The sequence below is a fragment of the Ochotona curzoniae genome, unplaced genomic scaffold, assembly GCF_017591425.1.
Source record: "Ochotona curzoniae isolate NIBS_2020 unplaced genomic scaffold, NIBS_Ocur_1.0 contig_3498, whole genome shotgun sequence".
NCBI classification, from domain to species: Eukaryota; Metazoa; Chordata; class Mammalia; order Lagomorpha; family Ochotonidae; genus Ochotona; species Ochotona curzoniae.
The window spans coordinates 43772111-43789809 of NW_024465885.1; the positions used below are offsets into that span (position 1 = coordinate 43772111).

At 46.2% G+C, this 17699-nt stretch overlaps 1 protein-coding gene across 2 annotated transcripts in view; it reads left to right on the top strand.

Moving 5' to 3' along the window:
* LOC121156793 (interferon alpha/beta receptor 2-like) overlaps window positions 1–17276 on the top strand; it is a 31128-nt gene extending 13852 nt beyond the window's left edge. For both annotated transcript variants that reach the window (XM_040980745.1, XM_040980746.1), the window contains 3 exons: window positions 4512–4680; window positions 11355–11485; window positions 15134–17276. In XM_040980745.1, the coding sequence (XP_040836679.1) occupies window positions 4512–4680; window positions 11355–11485; window positions 15134–15862 (1029 nt within the window). In that variant the 3' untranslated portion in view covers window positions 15863–17276. The remainder of the gene's footprint in view (window positions 1–4511; window positions 4681–11354; window positions 11486–15133) is intronic.
* Window positions 17277–17699: the final 423 nt, after the last annotated feature.

The window sequence follows — 17699 nt, forward strand, 5'->3', positions numbered from 1 at the left end:
AGGGCACTGTGGGCTTACCAGGTCATCCCACAAGCGTATTAAGAACAGATCACAGGGGGCAGAGCTGGAAGTGTGGAGACCAGCTAGGACCTTGTTAGGATGATAATCACTTCACTGGCAGTAACAAATTACATTATCACTTTGTATTTAATACCCGTATGAATTATAGTCTACACACCACAAAATGAGAGAAAAAATGTGAGTTAATGCGGCTCAGGGTGCATATCAAAGGACATTACATGTATTTTCACCATTTCTCATTTATTTTTAACCCATGAACCATTACCTATCTGAGGTAACTATTTCTTTTTGTTATTATTATTTGAAAGACAGAATTGGGGAGGGAGAGAGAGATCTTCCATTTGCTGGGTCACAGAGGCCACCACTGTACCAGGCCAAAGCCAGGAGGATTCATCCTGGGCTGATTAGGATGTGGACAATACTAGATGTGGAAAATCATCATTAATAAGGATCTTATTCACAAGAGAATACTCATCCTTAAGTTAAACCAAGCAGGGGAAAAGCTATTGATGTAGTCCACGGAGCAGATGGTGTTTGCTTGGACTGCCTGGTGGCTGTGGGGACACTGAGAAGTGATCAGTCCTGCACAGACCTTGTGAGTGCAGTGAACAATGCTTGCATATTGGCTGCGTGATGTTGCAGGAATGGAGTGTAGGAAGATGTGGACCAGTTTCCTTAAACCTAATACAATGCACTCAGTCAAGTCCACACAGACCACAGCAAGCAAAGGCTTATCGCATGAAGAAGCAGAAGGAGGCCAAGAACCAAAGCTCAGATCAATGCTTCCAGGACTGGGGACCCTGAAGGCAACTGGCACTGTGGTTTTCTAGCACTTCGTCTTGGGTGAGGACCCTTAGTGTAATTTTGAAGTCACCTGCTGTGTAGGCCATCTGGCCATTATATCCATATGCAGCTTCTAAGTGAAGGATTTCCAAGCCTGCATTTTTTTCCCCTCATCTCCAGGTAGTCTTATTCTGTCTTTTATCTCAAGCTCTAGGATCAGGGATTTCAGTTAAATAGATTAAACAGAGAATTTGGGGATTTACTTTTTTCAACTTCCCCCTTAATCTTATTGCCTTTCTGCCTCAGTATAGCAGAAAAAGAACGAAGTCAGGTCTCTGATGCTTTGGTTAAGGACCAAGGAGCTATGAGTTGGTTATCAGCACTCAGGTTTGGATGTGCTTAATCAAAGTACCCAGAAGGCACCTTGGAGGAGATGTTTGTTGGCAGGAATTGGATGTACTGAGCCTAGAATCTGGGGAAGAACTCCCAGTGAGGAAAATGTACTTAGGGTCATTGGCTTTGTGATGTCTGTTGGATTTCCTCAACTATTAAGTGGGGGCACACAGAGAAGAGATGTCCACGGATGGAACTCCAGAATGTTCTAGAATGTGGAAGTCTACCAAGTGAGGAAAAAACAGCAAAATGGACTAAGAAGGACCCAACCTATGTTGAACCTAGTTCTCTTCCCACCAACCTATGTGGTGGGAAGAGAACTAGATGAGAGTGATGTCCTGGTTGCTGAGAGAGGAAAGTTCTGGAAGGAAAGTGGGAGTTATTGAATCAAATGTTATAAATGAGACAGGTTAGGACCATGAACTGAAAATTTTGGTCTGGGCAACACGGTAGGCATCGTGCCCTTAATAAGACAGTTTTGGTGGGGTAATGAGGGCAAGGCCTGGATTGGGTGAATTCAAGAAAGAAGGGCAGCTATAATGGAAGACAAAGGAGAGGCTATCGAAGAGTTTTCTAGAAAACAATGCATATTGGTAGCTACAAGGGGAAGTAGGAGAAGAGGAGAAACTTTTGAAGGTAGAGGAAATTGTAGCATGTTTGTATGTAGATAGAGTCTTCCAGAAGGTATTGTTGCAGTGTGCTAGTGCAGGTAAGAGTGGATGGTGGAGCAGGTGAAGGTTAGCCTTGCTTGTAGACTTACTGAAATTGTGCCATGGCTGCACCCAGCAAGGCACCAGGATGCTCTTCTTTCTGCCACACAGGCTCCCGTAAGAGATGTGAGAGCCCTACTGTGGTACTGGGTATAGAGCCTGGTGTGGTGGTTCAGTGGCTAAATCCCACTGGGATACTGGGTATAAGGTGTGGCGTGATAGCTCAGTAGCTAAATCCCACTGGGATACTGGGTACCTTGATCCCCATTTGCTACTTTATTATTTGCATGCATGACCTTGCATGTTACCCTGTTTCATCATTTCTCTCCCTTGCCAACAGAAACACACTATCACAAAAGACTGAATTTCTAGAAATCCACATTTATTCAGCCGCTAGTAAGCACGCATTTTGGAAACTATAAAACATGATATGAGAGTTTCTCTTCATGAAAGGCTTCATATCTTCTTGTAAATTCTGGAACAGAACCAATTTGAAGGGAAAGAAGAGGCAGGGTGTTTCCAGAGACAGGAGAGTGGCTGCCTGGAGCTGTGCAGTTTCCTCATCTGTTGAGCAGGGAGATGCCTGCTTTGCAGATAGTTTTGGAAATCAACCAAGTTAAGGGCATATTATAAAAACTATGCAGAAATTTCAAGTGTTTTTTTTAAAGATTTGTTTGTTTTACTTAAAAAATCAAAGTTATAAAGAAAGGGAGAGAGAAATATCTTCTATCTGCTGGTTTATCCCCAAATGGCTGCAACAGCTAAAGTTGGGTTCATCTGAAGCTGGGAGCCAGGAGCTTTTACCAAATGTCCCATATGGGCCCAGGGGCCCAAAGACTTGGGACAACCTTCTCTGCTTTCCCAGGCCAAAAGCAGGGAGCTGGATCAGGAAGCAGAACAGCTGGGGTACAAACCAGCTACTCCAGTTGTTAAGCCATTTGCCAGCCTTTGTGCTGGGATTTCTTACTTATTTTGTTACCAAAATCAGCTTTTCTATTTTAATTCCACAACCTGGATTTCACCTTTTCATTTGAGAGCGAAAACACGTGCATGCCCATCTGTTGGTTCACTCGCTGAGTGCCAGGGAGGGGCGGGGGCACACAGTAGGGAGAGGGTTAAAGCCAGGACCTGAAGCTCAGTCCAGATTTCCTATGTGGGTCAAGGAACCCTATTCCAGGAGCCACTATTGCATTAGGAGCATTGTGCATTAGCGGCATGCTGGAGTCAGGAGCTGGAGACACCTCGCTGTGAATCACGGGGGTCTTAACTGGCTGCTCAACTCCTAAGCCAGCTCTGGTTCTTGCATCAGTTGAGGAGTGAGCCAGTGGAAGACCCTTCTCTCTATTTTTGTCTCTCTGTAGTTCTGCCTTTACCATAAATAGTTGTGTTTTTTTTTAAAGATTTATTTTTATTATTTTTTCATTGGAAAGGTGGATATACAGAGAAGAGAGACAGAGAGGAAGGTCTTCCGTCCGATGATTCACTCCCCAAGTGAGCGCAACGGTCGATGCTATGCCGATCCGAAGCCAGGAGCCTCTTCCGGGTCTCCCACGTAGGTGCAGGGTCCCAAAGCTTTGGGCTGTCCTCAACTGCTTTCCCAGGCCACAGGCAGGGAGCTGGAAGGGAAGCGGGGCTGCCGGGATTAGAACCGGCGCCCATATGGGATCCCGGGCGTACAAGGCAAGGACCTTAACCACTTGCGCCACCGCGCCGGGCCCAATAGTTGTGTTTTTTTTAAAGCTGATTGCATGGATTAAAAAAACAATGTTGCAACAAAGCAATATCTTTTAACTCTATTTTCCAAGAACTTTGCAAAATACCCTTGTCTGTGCTTATATGCATGTACGTAAAAACATATCCTTATCATTTTATGGTAAGTTAATTGTTGCAAGTGACTCATAAATTTCTTTTCTTGCCAAATCTATAATATTTCTTAACTCTAAGTTAGCTCTATCTTTTTTTAAGATTTATTCTATTCTTTCTAATTTTGAGTTTTATGGTACAATTCCATTGGGTTTGGAATTTCCCTACCCCCTCCCCAAATTCCCAACCCCCCCGATTAATTTTCCCCATATTATTACAATAGTATAGTCCTTCATAAGCAGTCATAAGTCCATCAGTCTGTTATTTAAATGTTATTTAAATATTGCTGATACAGACAATGTCAGACAGCCCAGCATCCCAGTATTCACTGAGTTTCATTGGAAGTTGAACAGTTTCATTGAGAGTCCATCTTTGATTTGCAAGTAGAGAGGAATGCTGCATTGTATGTTCACATCTGGATATGGTAGTCTCTATCGCACCATCACTATGCATTTCCTTAAATGAGAAGGTGCAAAACAAAGTCAACAACAACAGGTATGAAGCTAAAACAGAAAATGTACAGTACCATGGAGTCAAAAAACATTCCACTGAATAAACAACGTATGGGTGAAGAAATGAAAAAGGAAACACAAAAGCCTTTTGGGTACAGTGAAGCCACAGTGCGATCCAGGAGCCAGCCATCTTAACCCTACTGAAGGCAAATTCCCTAAGCTCCTTGTAGGGTCTGCCTCAGGAAAATTCTCACACAACGTCTGACTGATATGTTAATTATTTTGACAGCATAAACCCGGGATACCAAAAAACATCAGTGGAAATATCAGCTATGTCATTGAGAAGTTGATTCCAAAAAGCAACTATTGTGTGTCTGTTTATTTTGAGCCTACACTTCAGACTAATGTAGTTAAACCTCCTCCAAAATGCACCCTCTTTCCACCTGACCAGGAACCAGGTATGTTCATTTTTTAAAATAGTTTTGAAAGTATATGCTTTTATTCTAAGAGAAAGCCTACAGAAGAGTCTGAGGTTCTTAGAGCTACTAGAAGACCAATAAAGGCACAACGCAGAAGTGTTTTCTGTTGGCCAGCCTCAGCTTTCTGACAGAGTCATTCTCCTATTGTCATGCTGTGGGGCTAGTTAGACATTTACCTTTATAAAGTCAGAAATCTTTCTGAAATGGAAAGAACTTTATTTCAGGGAGTCGGGATTAGATTGAATACCATTGTTTCCTAAGCTTGACCATTGTTGAAGCCAAATGCTACACCAGGCTGAGTTTCTCAGAGCAGCTGGATGCAGAGGCAGCCAAGAGTGCTAGAGTGGAAGCAACGAGATTGGGAGTGATTCCCAGGCAAAGGAGACCACTATTCTGGGTCACGGGTGAGAGGGGAACATGCCAGAATGGATGAGGGACAGTCAGGGATGAAGTTGTAAAGCTTTTCTCTTGCAAGATCTCTTGTAAGAACGTCAGAACAGTGAGCAGGGTGATCCTGACCCTTCCTGCACACTGAGAAATACACAGGGAACAATCCAGCCTAGGAACCTTCCTTGGATATTAATTTCTAGAAACTAACAAGGTCTCCAACTCTCACTAGAAAGAGATTGAAAAAAAAAAAAACCTTCCCTTGGAGAAGCCCTGCTAAATTTCCCAGTCCCAATAGAATACCTGAAACAGGGTAAAGAAGAATGGAGATTTATTTTCCACAGTTCTGCAGATTGGCAAGTTCAAGATCAAGGAGCCAAGTGAGAGCCTTTTTGCTGTGTCATATATGGCAGCAGGTATCATGTGGCAAGAATGCATGAGAAAGCGAAATCTCACTTGTATAAGAAAACCACTGCTATGTTAATTTATTCTTAAGCGCAGAGCCCCCACCACACACATGACACTTGAAGGTCCCTCTCAATACTGTCACGTGCCCTTTAACTTTTACTGTTCAAGGTCAAGCCATAACCGTGACCACAAGGGGGCCTGTTAGGAGGAGCAGATGATGCAGTTGTCACTCAACGCAGGTGTTGTGGGTTTCTGAAGCTCTGTGCTATGAGCTGGGGAGAAAGCCTGGACTCTGGCTTTTCCATATGTCCATATGTTGTATGGTTTGTTTGCAAACAAGCCTCCTCCTGACACTGAAACCTCACATGACTGATATGACAGACAGATGAGGTTTCCTGTCACATCCAAGAAGCCCTGGGGTTTTTGGAGGCAGGCATGCCATGTAGTGACTCATTGTCTCCTCCAACTCTCTCTAATCCACCTGCTGAGAAATATTCATGCCACTGCATGCTATCAGGTCCTTTCTTCTGTGGAATGCGTATATCATCATGCCTCTTAAGTCAGCCTCCATTCCTCAACCTTATCTAAGACCATTAATGGGGAGGTGGCCCCAGCTATCCAAATGCTTAATGTCTGATTCTTCTCTGACGCCACATACTGAGGCATCCCATCATCCACTTATCATCTGATTCTACACTTACTCAGCCATACTCAGGGAAAGGAGTTTGGGGGAGGGTTCCTGGATGGACCAATAAACAGACTGACAGAGGATTATAGCCCCCAAACCTGGGGAAATACCTTCCCTCACAAATCTTCAATTGATTGCTCTTAATGGGGGCATTGAAGGGAAATTCTGTTCATTTGATGAAGGTCTCTTGGAGACAATCAGTAGGTCAGATTCTCTTCTTGATGTGGATAAATTAGTGAACAAAACGGGTAAGAATCCCAGACCTTGTGCTCATGTTCTAATAGGAGACAGAATTGCAAGGTCACAGATCAAATATATTGTGTGCTAAGTGATAGTAGCTGCTATGGAAAGAAATTAAAGCAGAAGAGGGGTGACATGAGTGGGGGATGGGGCTCACTATATCAAATAGGCAGGGTCTCTTGGTTCATGTTCCCTAGAAGCAGAGTCTGGGGTGGGAATTCTTGTTCAAGGGTGAGCTATCAGTACGGGAGAGGACAGTTCAAGAGAAAGAGAAACGAGGATGGGGTGGTAGAAATGAACTAAGCAAGCATGTGGTCCCATTCAGGCCTCCTTCAGCCATGATCTCTAGGGTTTTCCGGAATGTGAGTTGTACTCCCAAGTCAGTCAGTTGGTTGCTCCCTGATAGGATCTATGATGGACACGCCGCCCCCCCCCCCCCCCCCCGCCGCCAGGCCAGTATGGCAGTCCCACTCTGACCCAGAGCAATTCCTTAGAAGAGCACGTCTGAAACATGTCAACCAACAGGGGAAGTGGCACGTGGGGGTACCCAGACAGCTAAGGGGGATGTGAGCAGGACCCCTACAGCATGACAGATAGCCAGGAAGGGCCTTTCCGAGAAGGTAGATTGGAGGAAAGACCCAAGAAAGTTGTGTCATGCCCCCTTCCCCCAAAAGATATCCACACCCTAATCCCTGATAGGTGACCCTGACAAAAGGATTTTGCAGTTGTGATTACATTAAACATCTTTGAGATGGGAAGATGACCCTGGGTTAGCCAGGGGACCCAGGATGAGCAGGTGGGTCTGTGGAAAAGAAAATAGCAGGGCAGTGTGACAAAAGAAGCAAAAGTCAGAGTGAGAGAGATGGAGATGCCATAAAGGCTGCCGTAAAATACAGGAGCCTCTAGATGCTGGGACAGCATGGTGTATTTCCATGCCAATTCCAAAATATTTAGCTCAGAGAAACCCCTTACTATACAAAATATATTTGTTATTTCATACCACTCGTAAGAAATTAATCCGGAAGGAGATGGAGGAAGTGACGCAAACATAGGAGGGGAGAGGATTGCATCCCGAGGGTCCAGCAATGCAGGCTGTCAAGCAGGATCGTGCCTGGCAGGGTTCAGCAGAAGTGAGCTAAGCAAGGCAAAGATGGTAACCTCAGGATCAGAAAAGGTGTCTGAAAGCAAGGCCCAATTATAGCTACAAACTATCAGGTCCCAGTCTATCTTCCAAAGCTTTTGGTTCCTCTGTCTTCACTCTAACTCACTAAATTAAGGGTCAGGCAGCCCCCATGAGACTCCAGATCACAAACAGGGTGTAACTGTTACCTCTAACAGCCTAACTGTAGAGTGTAGTTTGAGACAGTTCACATGCACCCCAGAGCCTGATCAAATAAAGTAACCACCAATCTACCCATAGGCCCCAGACAGCCGGAGCCCGGTCTACCATCACAGCATTTTCAAAAGAACCCGCCAGCCTCCCATCACTGACCTATCCAAGGAAGGCCACGGACACTGTGGACCAGCCAGAGACGTGCACGAGAACTGATCACACCCCTCCTCGCCCCCAGCTTTACTCTGCAAGACTACCAACCTTAATCTGCCCCTCTCCCCTGTGCAAGTGAACAGTAGCTGGCTCTGTGCTTTGCAAAATAAACACCTGCTTTGTTCAGCCACCCTGGTGTCAGTGATTGGCTTGCTGTGCATTGGGTGAGCCGACCCAGGCTTGGGGGGTTCTGTGACATATAGGAAGCCATTGTAGGAAACAAAGACCCCCTCGATTGCCCCCTCATGATCAAAAAATGTGGGATGGATAGAGAGCACCTGAATGCTATTGCCAGAAGCCAGGAACCCAAGGACCTTGTTGCATCCACTCAACCATTAAAACAGAATGTTGCATACACCAGTGATAGTCACAGCAAAGTTTTATTACAATGAGAGACAAGCCAACCGATCAGAACCTGGTGTAGTGGCATAGCAACTAAAGTCCTCACCTTGAACGCACAAGGATCCCATATGGGCGCCAGGTCTAATCCCAGCAGCCCCACCTCCATCCAGCTCCGTGCTTGTGGGCTGGGAAGGCAGTCGAGGATGGCCCAAAGCCTTGGGACCCGACGTCCACATGGGAGATCTGGAGAAAGTTCCTGGCTCATGGCTTTGGATCAGTGCAGCAGTAGCCATTGTGGTCACCTGGGGCGTGAATCACCAGATGGAAGATCTTCCTCTCTGTCTCTCCGCTTCTCTGTTTATCTGACTTTGCAATACAAATAAATAAATCTTTAAAAAAAAAGACAACTGATCAGCCAGGACCAACACCCCTTACTAGAGTGAGGTCCCCAATAGCACATTCACAGAGTTTTTATAGGGGCAATTTACAATGGCTTGTATGGTATAGCAAGGGAGGAAATGCTGTGCATTGCCTGGCTATCCCACCCGGACAGTCCGTGCCCTGTTTCCTCTCCAGCCCAGCAGCTGAGATAACCAGACTCAGATCTTGGAGCCACCTGTCATTTAGCCAGACTTGGATCTTGATTCCTGGCAACTGAGAACCATCTTTCCTGCAGGTCACATAGAGGCTCAGCCCTGTGGGCTTGCCCAGTCTCACACAGTTTCATAGCTAAGCAAGCAAAGCAGAAGTTACAAAAGTGAGAAGTATTTCAGTTAGCAATGAGCCATGTTTGCTCCATTTTGTTTTTGACTCACTCTACAGGCTGATGCCAACCATCCAGGTGCCAGGTGGTGGTGTGGGTCCAGCAGCGCAGAAGGGAGTTGCTCTGAGAGACTGATGTTCATCTTCTTCGAGCTCTTGACAACGTTCTTTGTCTTTTCTCAAGATCAGATGAATCAGACATGCCCTACCCTTGTGACTCAGCTCACTGCTGGGCTTGTGAGATCTCTTTGGGTTTTAGCTTTTTATTGATTTTTAAAATTTTAACAATGAATGCAAAGAAACCTTCATCCAAGGCCATTTTTTTTTTTAAAAAAAGGTTTACTTATTTATTTGACAGGAAGAGTAATAGAGAGAGACAGACAAATCTTTCCATTCCCCACATGGCTGTAATGGCCAGAGTGGCCCAGACCGAAGCCAAGACCCAGGGGCTCCACCAGTGTCTTCCATGTGACTGGCAGGGACCCATGTACTTGTCATCTTCGGCTACTTTCCCAAGTGCATTAGCAGGAAGCTGGAAGGGAGACAGAGTAAGTAGGACTCAAACCAATGTGCATGTGGGACGCCAGCACTGCAGCATCACCTTCACCTCCTGTGGCACTACACTGACCCCAAAGGCTAAATTTTGAAGGCTTGGGTCTGATCACGCCTTTCCGATGTGGGATGATCTGACTCCTCTTTTACAAATAAGGTATTTACAACTTCTCCTGAGTAAGAGCATTGATAGCACTACTTTCTCAAAGAGGAATATTTTCAAATAGCTTGTCTGCATGATTTTTCAGGAATCTAAGACAGACTAATGTTTTTTTAAGATTATTATCAAGCTAAGAACAAAAAAGTATAAGCTCTCATCAAAAATAATCAACCTCATGAGAATACCCCAGCTAGAGAAGAACTGTGCTAACCCATTAACTAAAACACATCATTTGGTTTGCAAGGTGTCTTTGGAGTAGTTTCAGTGAAGTCCTCTAGGTTTAGTGTGGAGGAAGCTGCAGGGGTACGTGACTCAAAGCCTGAGCTGTATGCCATTGCTGCACCTGGGAAGTCACTGTGGTTTCCAGTGTCCTGTTGAGGAAAGTCACCTCTATGCCTGTGAGGATCTCACACTGTGAAGGTGTGCCTCAGTAGCTGGGCCCGATTCCAGGTCTCCACCCCTGATGGAGAGGATCGTGGACTCTTGAATCTCATGCCGCCTACCAGTGCAAGGGCCTTTAGGAACTCTCTGTTGATTCCCTAATCTTCTGCGGGGCCAAAAGTACCCAACCCATTTCTTTAAAAAGATTTATTTTATTTTTATTGGAAAGTCAGATATACAGAGAGGAGGAGAGATAGAGAGGAATATCTTCCCTCCTCTGATTCACTCCCCAAGTGGCCGCAACAGCCAGTGCTGTGCCAATCTGAAGCCAGGAGTCTTCCCCCCAGGTCTCCCACATGGATACAGGGCCCTGAGGCTTTGGGCCCTCCTCTACTGCCTTCCCAGGCCACAGGCAGGGAGCTTGATGAGAAGCAGGGCTCCTGGGATTCGAATAGGCACCCATATGGGATCCTGGCATGTGCAAGTCTAGGCTACTGTGCTGGGCCCAAAATCCGTTTTTATTTTCTCATTTCTCTTCACATATTTTGCACAAGCCTTCAGTCACAAAGTTAAATGAAGGGAGATCCTTGTGGAACGTTAAGGGAGCTAGTCATGAAACAGTCGGCTTCCTCCCAGTCCCATCATACTTAGGAAGAGGCTAAGAGGCTGTTTTTTGGTCAGCCAATTGCAATTTCCCGAAAGGAACTGTAAGGAGAGGCTGAAAAAAAAAGGAGAGGCTGAAGGGACCTCTTCAAAGGTCAAAGGGAGCCCCAGAGAACTCTGATTTTTGTGGTGGCCTGAGGCAGAATGACTGGGTTGTTTTTGTCCCATTCATTCTTTCCTGCCTGCCTCTGTCCGTGCAGCACATACTAATATGGGGATTTGAGATGTGGCTAGTGTCATGTCAACTGATCATGTAACTAAAAATCCTTGGGGAGGGGCTCCTGCACTGGGTAGGCAGTGTTGAGACAGAAACTGAAAGCAATTTTACTTTTAAAAAGTTGAATAGAGTTCATTTTCTAAAAAAGGACACCCTTGGATGACTATGCGTTCTTTGGTATTCAAGCAATAGAAAACCTGGATGAACTGTTGGACTCACGTGAACTTGTAACAGCAGATACTGCATGCCCCCTGTGGTTATTTCTTGGATTGCTTTTGAAACAAAGCATTTGATTTTTCTTCATCAGAATCAACAGACTCTGCCAAAATAGGAAGAATCATTGCTGTGTCTTTGGTAGCAATGGTCCTCATAACCACCACAGCGACCCTGAAACGCGCTGGTTGTATATGCTTAAAAAGCAAGTTACCCAAAGCCCTGGTATGTAGCTTAAAGTTTTTCTATCTTTATTATTTGTCTTTAAGTGAAGGCATTTGCTCTCATACTTGCAAATTTTCACAGGAAATATAATTTGCTAAAAACATCCAGGTGCGTTATTCCCCGGGTTGTGTTCCCTCCGAAGAAGCCTGTATTTCACAGTTACCTGTGCATTTTGTGATTGCTTCTTGTCTTTGATCTAACGACAGTTGCTAATGATTCCACAGGTCTCCAGGACTATTCATGTACCACGTCCCCGCCGGAAGGCTACTGGATTGGGCTACTGATTTTCCCAGTAGTTTTTCTTCCCTTTTCTTTGTCCATTATGTTTGGTGCATTGGCATTTTTAAAATAGATCATCTTTTAGTTTTAGATGACTTCAGGGAGACGTATACAAAATGGACTTGAAAATCTAAAAACTGATTTAAAATGCCACTAGCGATACATTTCTCTAAAGCTCCTCTGATATAGATTATTGATTGAAGATTTATTTATTTTTTATTTGAAAGGCAGAGTTACAAAGAGTAGGACAGACAGGAAGATTTTGTTCACTTCCCAATGGCCATGCTAACTGGACCTGGGCTGCTCCAAAACCAGCAACCAGGAGCTTCTTCCAGGTCTCCCATATAGGCGCAAGCACCCAAGCACTTGGGCCATCTTCTGCTGCTTTCCTAAGCCTGCTAGCAGGGGGTACACCAGAGAAGTGGAGCCACCAAGACTCGAACTGGTGTCCGTATGGAATGCTGGTGCTGCAGGCAGAGGTTCAGCGTGCCACCCAGGTGCCAGTCCTAGATCATAAGTTTTACTATTTTGTTCGTTATTAAGTATGTGGCAGTTCCCAGAAGGGACCCTCGTTGTGGTACTTCCACTGTTAGTGGATCCAACTGTTGGCCTGGCTTTGATTCTGCTCTGTGCTTCCGCTCACGGCCTCCACTCAGCCGAGCCCACATTTTAATCTTTCACATTTCCAAAGCTTCAATTTTGTTTTAAGCTTAAGTGCTTCTGTCCATCATTTCCCCTATCACAATGCTTTATTTTTCATAGAAACGCTTTCCTCTTTCATTTGGAAATATTTTCTTCTATGTTGAACTCACTCACCTTGTCTCCAAACTTTACTAGTGGTGTAACAAACTTCCCTTCACAACTGATAAAACTGCCTCCATTTTACAGGTTGTGACCTCATGTCTCTCCATTAAAATTTTACTTGATGTTGAAGTCAGAACTCTAAGATCTAGTACTTTCGTTATACAGAGGTTAAAACTTTTAAATAACATTTTTCATTCTTTTTAAAATGTAATGAGCATCTACATGTATCAGGATGTTCTTGGCACTGAGGATGTAGAAACAAAGAAACAGGACCCAGGGCGGTAGCCTAGCAGCTAAAGTCCTCATCTGGTAAGCACTGGGATCCCATATGAGTGCCAGTTCTAATCCCAAAAGCTCCACTTCCCATCCAGCTCCCTGCCTGTGGCCTGGGAAAGCAGTCAAGGACAGCCCAAAGCCTTGGGACTCTGCACCCACGTGGGAGACCCAGAAGAGACTCCAGGCTCCTGACTTTGGATCAGCTCAGCTCTGGCTGTTGTGGTCACTTGGGGAGTGAATGCTCATATGGAAGATCTTTCTCTCTGTCTCTCCTCCTCTCTGTATATCTGACTGTCCAATAAAAAGAAATAAATCTTTAGAAAAAAAGAAATAAAACAGAACAAAAAGCCCACCTTTATGGAAGTATAAGGAGTAGGGTAGAGACAATGACAACTTACAGATGATACACTTGTCTAAATAAAAAATCCTCATGACACTTAGAAACCCTGGAGATTCATAGGTTTACACACAAAATATTAATAGCACTTGATTGCTAAGTAAATGAGAAACTGCTCTGCATTATCTAAAACATGAAGCATACATGTGACAGGTGTATACCTGGTGAATTTCCACAAACTGACCATACTCCTGTGACTCCTGCTCAGAGAACATGGTGCCGGCATGGTGGTGCAGCACATTAAGACCCTGGCTAGCATGCAGGCATGCCATGTGGGGACCCATTTATGTCCTGGCTGCTCCACTTCTGATCCACTTGCCTGTTAAAATGCCTGGGAAAGCACCGCAAGGTGGCTTTCCATGTGCCACCCGTGTGGGAGACATGCATGGAGCCGCGGGCTCCTGACCTCACCTGTCCAGCCCTGGCTGTTGTTGCCACTTTGGGAATGAACCAGGCAATGGAAGATCTCTGTCTCTCTCCAACTCTGTGTTTCAGGTAAACAAACAAATCTTCTTAAAGAGAGACAGAGAGAACATGAGCAGCACCCCAGAAGGCTCCCCACTGCTACCTTGTTATCACCCCTTACCAAGGATAAACATCCTGGTAACCAACAGCGTGGATTAATTTTGCCTGACTTTGAACTTCATCAAAATAGAATTGCACAGTTAACAACATAGTGCCTTTTAAAGCACTCAAAGAATAAATGTAACAGAAGATGCAGCGACTTGTGAAGACGTTTATCAGATCCCACTGAAAAGTATTAGCAAAGACTTTGTCAAACAGGGAGTCCCAGAAGCAAGCCTGTGCCTGTGAAAACACAGCTCACACAGGCTGGAAAGAGAAAGCACACTGGCCGGTCAAGGCTGCCCACTGGGGAGGAAAACTCCCCACAAAACTCAGTTACAGGTGAACTGAAGACCATTATGAGGAAGGGCTTGGGTTTTAGAAAGGAAGGCAGATGATTCCTCACTTATGGTGTAAATCAATATATATATTTTTAACTTTACCATGGTGCAAAAGCAATGCATGTTCAGTAGAGGGTGTACTTAGGACTTCTTGAATTCAATACCTTAGTGTAATATGGCCTTCGTTAAGTGATTCAGCCCAACTGTTCTGTTGATGAAGTGCATCATTGAGTTAGGGTATCTTCAACTGACTGGCTTGTATCCCCAGCATAAGCTAAGCAACATCTCTATGGGAGGTAAGAGAGTTTGTCTCGGACATAAAGAGCAGAAACTCATTTGTTTTCAACAAACGGCATAAACCACAGTTAGTGAGAATACACAAAGCATAAGCAATAGACATTATTTAGCGTGCCAGTTATACAAACAACTCATATGAGTCAGTAAGAAGCCCCTTAAGCAACCCAGCGGAAAAATTCTTACCCATCCAACCCCGCCCCCACAGCAGAGTCTGGCTAGAGCTGAGGGCAGAACAGGTGTGTGGTATGGGAGTGCCTGTGCAGGCACGGGAGGGCAGCAAGGGAGGCAGAGCTAATCAGGTCTAGCATCACAATTATTCCCATAATTGCTTACATTGTGTTACGCACCGTACATAATCAAGGAACAACGTCAAATGCAGGAGTATGTGCAAGTACTTGGGACATCTTACATCAGGAATCTGGCATCCCCAGGTAGTAGTACCTGCCAGGGGCTCTGAGAACCAGTCCCCCACTCCCTTTAGGGGACAGGCATGTGTGGGAAGCTCTAAGGGCAGTGCTGGGCCAATAGCAACCACTGCGTCACCATCAGCTGTTGTGTTTGGTGGTGACGTCCTCACCGTCACCATCTCTCCGCCCCTTTGTACAAATGCTCTAAGCGTCATGACGTAAAAGGCCTAAACACAACTGATGCAGATTCTGCTTTTCTTTTCTTTCTTTTTTTCTTTAAAAGAGATTTCACGACTTTTTTACCTGGATATTCCCTGACCTGCCTCCATCAGAAGCCATGGACCCGGTGGAGGTCATTTGCATCAACAGGAAGAAGAAAGTGTGGGATTACAACTATGATGATGAAAGTGACAGTGATAATGAAACAGCCCCCGGAGGCAACGCTGGCGGTTACACCATGCACAGCTTGTTAGGTAGGCCTGTCACTCAGGCCTCCGCCTCTCCGGTCGCCTCGGAGGGGTCTCAGTCCCCCAACCTGGGCACTAGGGAGTCGGATGTGGAGGAGCTTAACTCACCAGAGGCCCATGCTGAGCCACCCACGAGCCCCAGGTGGGACTTTTGCCCCTTGCCCCCGGAGTGTACCAGTGAGAGGCCAGAGGGCCAGACCACGGACCCCTTCCCCAATGGGGACAGCTGCTCCCCTGTGAGCTCCGGGGATGGAACTGCCTTCAATGTGGATTTGAAATCTGTGTTCATGAGGCTCCTGGACGAGGACCCAGAGGAAGCCCCTGCGAGGTTGTCACCCCTCCCGGAAGACATCAGCAACCCGGAGGACCACAGTAACCCAGAGCCAAGCCTGCTGATGTCCAGCACGGAGGCCATAACGCTACCCAACCCCAGCACCTGCTCTGAGTGCCAGTGGCCTGAGGACACTCCTTCCGAGAAGAGTGGCACTTCAGACTCTGACTCCGACTCCGATGTTGCTGCAGGGGGCGGTTATATAAGGAGATGAGCCAAAAACGTAAACCCACCCAGGACCCACACGGTTCTGTCTTCCGGGACCGTGCTGTGCTGCTCTGAGGTTCACAAGTATTCTCTGAGAGGAGTAGGACAGTCGTCTCGTCTGTTCCCCCTGGTGGCATCACCTGTGCAAGATACTCAGTATGGGAAGCACCCTGTCACTCGGTGCATTATTTCCAAGTTCAAAGTGATACTCTTTGAAATGGGTCTACTGTATCCATTCCTTTAGGCAGATGTGCCCAGGAGCAAGATTCCTCGTGACTTCCAGGGCGATCTTGTGGCCTTGTGGTATGTCTGAAATAAGGACATTGGGCCAGGGGAGCCCCAGAATCAACATGGTTTAACCAGCAGAGACCAGAGCAGCTTTATCTGGAAAGGGTAGCCAGGCAGGCCTGCAATGGGAGAGGGGGCAGGGGGCAACGGCCGAGAAAGGCGGACATCTCCCTGCAGGTTCCCTGGGCACCTCTCAGATATCTACCTCCTGAACTGTGAAAACTCCACTGCCAGCCCCTCATCCAGTTCCCTGAGGTGGGGAAGAGGGAAGGACAGATCACAGATGCTATAAGCCCAGAATCAGCTGGGTGCACTAACAGACCAAGGACACATTGCATAGGCAAGAGGAGTCAAATCTCAGGGTCATCTTTTAGTTTTTTAAAAAAAAAGAAGAAGAAGAAAGAAAAGAAAAGAACAAAAGGGCTTCCAATATTTCAGAACAAGCATGGCAGATAAGTGCTAGAGAGGAGGTTTGAGACTGGAAAGTGCTGTATGCCAATGCCAGGGGTTAGCTGTGTGCTTGCGTTTCTTGTAACTCAGGAAAAAAAAAAGTGAGGTTCTAGAATGTCATGGACCAAACAACAGGAGGCCTGAGCTGTGATCAGAGCTCGGACTGCTGCCGTTTTTGCTGGCGTGGCTCTGGGCATTTTCCCCTGACCTCCACTGCCTCATTCAGGAATTGGAGGAAGTTGACTAGGTCATCACCCTCTGAATTGAAGGGAAATAATAGGAAATAGGAATTGAAAAAAAAAAAAACATCCGGTGGAAAGGCGTGGGCACCTCCGTTCTTGCTGCCTGCACTCCAAGAGTGGGTTTCTTGGACCTGTCTCCCATGACTAGTCCAAAGATGACAGGCGCAAGTTCCAGAAGACCTAGTTCTAGGCCCAGATTTTTTTTGTAACTTTGCTCTCAGATCACTCTGCAGAGGAGGGATGGGAGTAAGAATCCACAACATTCCATAGGAAAGAGCCCAGAAACACATAATCCTTGCGGTGCCTTCCGAAAGTCTGCACTTCCAAAGTGACATAACTTCGGGAACGAGCTCCGGGGCCTGACTTTGTGTGAACACTGCAGAGTTCCGTATGGTGGCCGGAAGCTGGTGACGGGCAATACAAAAACACTTTTAATACAAACTTGCCGGGGTTGTTTCTGATGGGGCCCGAGGGCAGGGGAGCAGCTCTGGGATTCTGTGGGCACCTGGGCTGCCCCCTCCCCACACATCACCCTGGGGCTCCTGGTACCCAAGGCAGGCAGTGCCCTGCATTTCCCAATATGCCGCTGATTTTCCAACCTCATCACTGCCCACATTTAGGAAGAGGAAATGAAAGCCTTCTCAGCCTTTCCTTGTGAAGGAAACTGCTTATTGCAAAGTAAATGCCCCCTGGCACAATGTGGCCCCTCCCAGAGGTGGGTCAAGAACACACTTATTCCTGGATTGCTGGCGGTGCTTTTCAGCCACCCTCCCAGCCCCCACACCCCCTCCCCCCTCTCCCCTTCCCCCCTCCCCCCACGCCTCCCACCCCCGCCAAGAAGAGGGCCTTGCTGAGAGCCTGTAG